Source organism: Acinonyx jubatus, chromosome A2, assembly GCF_027475565.1.
Source record: "Acinonyx jubatus isolate Ajub_Pintada_27869175 chromosome A2, VMU_Ajub_asm_v1.0, whole genome shotgun sequence".
In the NCBI taxonomy this organism is placed as follows: domain Eukaryota; kingdom Metazoa; phylum Chordata; class Mammalia; order Carnivora; family Felidae; genus Acinonyx; species Acinonyx jubatus.
In genome coordinates, this window is record NC_069383.1 from 156625915 (window position 1) to 156633029 (window position 7115).

Here is a 7115-nt window from a genome sequence, read left to right on the forward strand (position 1 = left end):
GATGGCGCTGGCAAACCTGATTAGCGGCCCCCGTGCCAGCGCCTGTGGCACCTGCATCCCTCGCCCCTCCCCCGCTCCCCCAGCACTCATTACCCACCCATTACTGGGCCTGGGGGGGCGGGGGGCGGGGGCCGGCTGGCACTGCCCAGGAGGGGGCAGGGACTCCGGGGGCCCCCTGGCACCAAGGCTCCCAGCTGGCTCCCCGGCTGGCAGGAGGTGGGCACAGCTGAAGGGGGGGGGAATCAGGCGCCTCGTGCCTGCCAGAGCGAGGGGTGCCCGCGGTGCCAGGGCTGAGCTGCCCGCTCGGACTCTGCCTGGGGTTTGGCACAGAAGCCTGGAGGGAGGGGGGGAGAGTGCGCCCCCTGTGGGCCCCTGGTGACCCTGCCCCCCACCAGGGGCCCTTGAAGCAGGGCCTTGGGAGCTGGCCGCCTGGCCTGTTCCCACCCCTCTGTGCAGGCCTGTAGGGTCAGAGGTCGCAGGCTCCCACGCCCTGCTGGCCCATCTGTTTCCTCGGGTCCCCTCCTTCTGCTCCCCTCACCTGGGGCCTTCCTTCCTGAGGCAGGAAGAGGGCTGAGAGGGGCCTGGCCACCCCCCCCCCCACCCCGCCCCACGCTCCGGGGGGCATTTGGAGTCAGCCCTGACAGCGCCACATGTCCCCACGTCTGTGCCAGACGAGCCCATCTGCCAGGGCCCCGGTTCCAGCCGCCCGAGCCAGGCTGCCCTCATGCGCTGCAGACCCTGTGCCCAGCTAAGGAGGGAGCACCCCTGACGCCCACACCCCAACACAGGGCCACCCGTTCCCAGGGAGCCCCAGTTGGAGGAACACACACACACACACACACGCACAACTGGGTTTGGCCAACCTTTATGGTTCCTGTTCAATACCACACTGTGCGTGGGGCTGTGTGGAAAGTTAAGGGAGTGGGGCAGGAGGGGCGCTGGGATCACACGGGTCCTGCCTCTGACTTGGGGGGCCCAAGTCTCCCCCAGCAGCTATGTCTGCCTCCCTGTCTTGGTTTCTTGGGGGGGGACCCTAGGACGGGGTCATCCCTGTGTCTCCTGGTCCGTGTGGGACCATCTGTCCTCCCTGTAGCTGGGAGCGTGTCTTTCATTCTGGGAGAGGAGGTCCAGCCTAGGGGTCAACGTTGGGTGCCACACTGTCCAGGATTCGAATGCCAGACCTGCCACTTACTGCTGTGGGACCTGAGCGAGTGGCTTTGCCTCTTAGAACCTCAGTTTCCTTCTCTGTAAAATAGGGTGATACTAACCCCCATCTCATTGGGCTGCTTTGGGGATGACGTAAGTCAGCGTGTGTCAAACGCTTAGCGCAGGGCCTGGTAAACTGAGTGCTATGATTATGAGTGGCCCACCCCCACAGCTGGGGACGTGCCTGGTGTCCCTGGGAGCAGGGCAGGGACGCTGGAGACCTGTCAGGCTGTCCCTGTGTCCCTAGTCTCTCGACCCAGCGTACATGACCCAGGTTGGCATCTTTCTGGGCGCGTCTGCCCCCGTCTCCCCAAGATGTGCACATTTGCGTGTCCCTCCATCGTGCTCAGATCACGCCTTCGGGCTGCACTGACATCCTTCAACCAGCACAGTAGCCGTCTTCATCCGTCGACGGGAGCCGGGGCCGCTCGCCCGACACCACAGGACCACGGGTGCCCAGCGCTTTCGAGTGGGCACACAGCTGTTGCAAAGGACGAGTGGGGTGGGGTCCAAGCCGGGGACGTAGAGGGACGAGCAGTGGCCAAAGCAGAGGTGGTTTCGGAGGTGAACTGCCGTGCAGCCGGGCTGGGAGATCACCTGGGACAGGGAGATCGGTGGAGTGTGGGGCCAGAATGGTGAGAATAATCTCCCATCCACTCCCACCCCACCTCGAGAGGCCAGGTTCAAATCCTGACTGCCATCGGCTGGCTGTGTGACTTGGGGCAAGCTACCCAGCCTCTCTGGTCCTGTTTCTTTACCTGTGAAATTATGGAAGTTCAACCAGGAAAAAGAGAAATCAACCTACCCTTTTTGTTGTTGTTGTTGTTAATGTTTGTTTATTTTTGAGAGACAGAGCGTGAGCGGGGCAGAGGCAGAAAGAGAGGGAGACACAGAATCCGAAGCAGGCTCCGGGCTCTGAGCTGTCAGCACAGGAGCCGGATGTGGGGCTCGAACCCTCGAGCCTCGTTTGGTGCCCCAATCTACCCTTTCAACAGAAAGGATTAATACAGGGAAGGGCCGCTCCTCCTGAGCAGGAGACGATGATGAAGGAGGCACCTCTCCGGATAAGGGATTGCAGAAAAGGCTAGTATTACAGGAACCTGGTGGGGATTAGACAGAAAGCCCTAGCCTCTTGCCTAGTACACAGTAAGCGTTCAGTAAAAGTCCCCCCTATGGGGGCCCCTGGGTGGCTCAGTCAGTTAAGCATCTGCCTTCAGCTCAGGTCATGATCTCGAGGTTTGTGAGTTCGAGCCCCGCGTCGGGTGAGCTCGAGCCCTGGTTCAGGTGAGCCCCGCTTCTCTCTCTCCCTCTCTCTCTCTCTCTCTGCCCCTCACTCACTTGCACTCTTCCTCCCTCTCTCAAAAAAAAAAAAAAAAATTCCTCCTCTGGTCCCCTCCAAGCAATTGGCTCTATCAACTCGCCCCAACTTCTCTGCTTCAACCCTGTGTTCCTGCCGCCCTGCGAGCCCCGTCCTCCTCAGTCATTCTGCCCCAGCCACCCCGGCCTCTTCCCTGTTCCAACACAGCACCATGCCCACCTCTGGTCCACTGGTCCATTGCCCTTGCTGTGCCCTCCACCTGAGTTCATCCCAATGCATCTTTTCTCAGAAGCGTCCCCAAGGGAAATGTCACCCCCCTGGTGGTCTCTTTCCTGGGGCTCGTAGTAATTTATAGTTGTCTCTCTTCTTTTAACGTTCCTCTCCTAGAATACAAGCTGCCTGGGGACGGGGACTTTCTCTGCCTTGTTTATGGCTGTAACCCCAGCAGGTGCATCATAGCAAAAGCTAACACTTACTGACGGAGCCCTAACACCATGCCGGGACCCATGCTACTCACCTTAGGTGAACTCTCTCCTCCCACAATGCTACAAGCTGGGGCCATTATTGTCCTCATTTACTGATGAGGGAACCCGAGGCTCAGAGTAGTCCCTCACCTAAGTCCACACAGCTGCCAAAGGGGCTGCTGGCCCTGGGAACACCTCTGTGCCACCCCGGGGCAGCTGCCGCTCTGGGAGAGGGTACGCAGCTGGATCCCAGGCCAGGGGTCCCCTCTGCTGGGCACAGCGTGCGTGGCTGTGCGGGGCAACTGGGGCACAATTCAGGGCCAGGTAGCTGGCCCAAGGCCATGCAATCGCCACCGTATCACCTTCGGCGAAAGTTTGCTGAATGAATAATGAGCCAAGGGGGCTTGGGAACTGACACCCTGCGGGGCATCGTTCCAAACACCTTGCGTGCATTCACATCTGTCATTAAGTCTGTTTTGCCAAGATAGGAAACGAGGCTCAGAGAAGGGAAGCCACTTCCCCTGGGTCACACAGAAGTCATCAGTTAACTTGAAGCCAGGTACACGGAGCACAAAAACCCGGGTTATAAACACACGGCATGAATTCCCACAGCTCTTAAAGAGCACTGACCGAATGCCCATAACCATATCTGTCTCGTTCTGATGCCCAATAGCCCTTAGGAGGCAGGCACTATTATTCATTTAATCACTCATTCATTCAACAAACACTGAGTGCCCACTGCGTGCCTGGCTCTGTTCACAGGCCTGGCGATGGGGATACAGAAGTGAACAAGGCATAATAATCCCTGCTGTGCTGGAGAAGACATCCTAGTGAGGGAGACGTGATAAATGCAACCACAAAATCAGCTTTACGTGTTAGGCGATGAGGTGTACTACAGTGAGAAATAAAGCAGGAAAGAAGGAACAGGTGAAAGGTGTTGCATCTTTAAATTGTGTCTGAGAAAAAACCTGAAGGAGGGAAGAGAAGGAGCCACAGAATATCTGGGGGTGGGGGAGTGGAATGGCAGAGGCAAAGGGAGCAGCCAGTGCAAAGGCCCTGAGGTAGATGTAGCATTGGTGTGTCCGGAAAAAAGCAAGGTGGCTGGTATGGCAGGAGTAAGTAGGTGAGAAGAGCAGGAGGAGGCGAGGTCGGGGAGGTGACAGGCAGAGAGTGCCGGGCCTTGTGGGCCCCGGGAGGGACATGGCTTTGCTCTGACTGGAGTGGGAGCCGTGGAGGGCTCTAGGCGGAAGAAGGAGGAAATCTGACTCAGGTATTCACAGGTGCCCTCTGGCCACCAAATGGGAAAATAGGCCGGGGGAGAAGGCAGCCATAGAAGGGCGGGAGACCAGGATGGAAGTAACTGCATGGTTGGGTAGGAAAGGCTCAGGCCTCATCTTCTAAGGGAGGAAACAGGATAAGAGACGTTTAGGTGGAGGGTGCGAGGCCGGACCCCAGATCTGTGCAGGACCACCGTCTTGTGCTCTCCGCCAGTGCTGAAACTCGGCCCTCCTCTCCCCCTGCCACCCTCACCTGGGTGAACGGCACAGCCTGGCACCTCTCCCGGGTCACTTCGTGCGGGTCCAGGGGCAGAGACATGGTGGGGGCCGCTTCCTGCCCCTGCTGCAGACTACCTCTCCCCAGCCGGCCAGTTTTCTGCAGGCCCAAGAAGGCCTTCCAGCTGCTGAGGGCAGAGGATTGTACCTGGGAGGCTGGGACCCCTCGGCCCAGAGCCCGGGTCTCATTGGTGGCAGCCCAGAGCCGAGATGGGGGCCCCTGGGGTCCGGGCCTCCCAAAGCCTGTGGGCAAGTGGGCCCCACTGAGCAGGCTCAGGAGAGCAATCAGCTGGCGGAGGAACATCTGTCCGTCTGTCAACCTGGGACTGGGCTCAGGGTCCTGGGCAGTCGACCCTGCTGTCTGGTGGGTGGAACCGAGGCCCTTCGGACCTGCTTTAAATGGCTTTCCCCCAACCTCTGCAAACCCACAGTGGGAAGGAAAATAAACTGAGGCCTGCTGGGTTCCCACCCCTCCCCCCACCAGCCTGGCAGGGAGCCGGGGGGCTGGGTCTGTGGGTGTGTGGGCCGTGGGGACTGGGAAAGGCAAGTCTGGAAACAGGGACTCAGGGGCACGATGCCTGGAGGCTCTGAGGGGGCTCCTTTCTAGGTCTGGGGCACATCCATCCCTCCGTTTAGCAAAATCAGACAATTCCAGCCACGCCTCTCGGGTTTCAGCCTGAGCATTGCAACTTTTTTTTTTTTTAAGTGTTTTTATTTGTTTTAGAGAGAGAGAGAGAGAGAGAGAGAGAGAGCATGGGTGGGGTAGGGGCAGAGGGAGAGAGACACACGCACGCAGAATCCGAAGCAGGCTCCAGGCTCCGAGCTGCCAGAACAGCGCCCGACGCGGGGCTCAGACTCGTGAACCGTTGAGATCATGACCTGAGCCCAAGTCAGACGCTTCCCGGACTGAGCCACCCAGGCGCCCCAGCATTGCAACTTTCTGGCTGTGCAACCTCTGTGAAGTCCCTTCACCCCTCTGGAGGCTCAACGTCCTCTTTGGTTCCGGGGATGTATATAATATGTTATTAACTCTCCCTACCTGGTGGGGCTATTCTGAGGACTCAAAGGAGATAATTTACCCAAGCAGCTTACAATAGAGGCTGATACACAGTAGAACCATGAGTAAACTATGATTAACTTCATTATAGCTGTTGTTCCTTTAGCACCTATTAGAGGCCAGGCGTGATTCCCAGCCCTGGGGACTTGGGGGGGGGGGGGGGGCGGGGGCAAGACAGAAATGGGTTCTCGCTGTGGATGTAACACTGCAGTGCAGAAAACAGGCAGTACAAGATAAGATGATGTCAGGGTCTGAAGTGTTAGGTTATTTAAATAGCATGTGCCTATTTAAGTCAGGGCGGGGACTTCTGCCCCCCAGGGTGGTCAGAGAAGGCCTCCCCGAGGAGGTGACATTTTTGCAGAGCCCCGAGGTGGTGCTGGAGGCGATGGGAACAGCCCGGTGGGGGGTGGAGGCTGGAGGGCTGGAAGCACATGAAGAGGGTGGGAGCCGTGTCCCAGGCTTTGGAGCCCCGGGGACGCCTGGGTGGGGGGCCGGGCAGGGCCCTGGCACCCCCGTAGCCCCCATTTCGCACCCAGGCGAGGAGCTGCCGGCGCAGGGGCCGTGAGAAGCCGCACGGCCGGTCCTTCCCGCGCCCCGCGGGGCTGCGAAGTCAGATGGGGCGCGCTCGCCCTCTGGCGGCGGCTCTCGGGACTGCGCGGCAGCCGCGCCCGGGGCATCTGCCTCCTGGACGCCCCACCTGGAGGTGCGAGGGTGCTTCCCACACACGCCGCTGCATCCGAGCTCCTGGGCGTCCCCCAGCCCGCCCCCTCGAAGTCCTCCAGACCCAGCTGATGCCCAGGGCTAACGCCCCAAACTTTGGAGCACCGTTGAGCCCCTCGCTTTCTCTGACTGCACCCCCCCCCATCTGCTATGACGACAAATCCCGTCTGCTCCAGAATCTATCTAGAATCCGTCCACTTCTCACTCCTCTCTCGCCCCCCGCCCAGACACGGCCCCTGTTATTTCCCCGCTTGAACCAGTACGGCCGCTCCACCCTGGGTTGGTGCTCGAGCTCCCAGCACCTCTCCGCAAAGTCTGTTCCCCCCACAGCAGCCAGGAGGCGCCGGTGAGCACTTGGGTCCGGGCACTTTTCTTTGCTCAGAACCTTCCAGGGCTCGCACCTCGCTCGGGTGACAGCCAAAGTCCTCACTGCAGCCCACAGGTGTCGCCCGTCTGCTCCTATCACCACCACCCCTTCCTCCTCTTTCCCACCCTCTCCCCCTTTCTCACTCCCTCCAGCCCCTCCAACTGCCCCCCGCCCCGGCCTCCTTCGCTCTTCTCCAGACTCACCAGGCATAATCCCATAATACTACACAGTGGTACAGGGCTAAGGAACCTCTTTTTTTTTACACGGAAGGATATCCATGAAAATTAAGTTTACAAGTTTTTTTAAATGTTTATTTATTTTGAGAGACAGCGTGCACAAGCTGGAGAGGTGCAGAGAGAGACACAGAGAATCCCAAGCAGGCTCCCCACTGTCAGCACGGAGCCCCACACAGGGCTCAAACTCAGGAACT

At 59.3% G+C, this 7115-nt stretch overlaps 1 protein-coding gene across 1 annotated transcript; it reads right to left on the reverse strand.

Annotated features, from left to right (window-relative positions):
- Window positions 1-864: 864 nt before the first annotated feature.
- Window positions 865-5216, reverse strand: DAND5 (DAN domain BMP antagonist family member 5). Its single transcript, XM_015083821.3, has 2 exons — window positions 4519-5216; window positions 865-1803 (listed from the first exon to the last, which is right to left on the reverse strand). The coding sequence occupies exons 1-2, from the start codon at window positions 4843-4845 to the stop codon at window positions 1558-1560; spliced, it is 573 nt and encodes a 190-aa protein (XP_014939307.1). The 5' UTR covers window positions 4846-5216; the 3' UTR covers window positions 865-1557.
- Between the last annotated feature and the right edge of the window lie 1899 nt (window positions 5217-7115).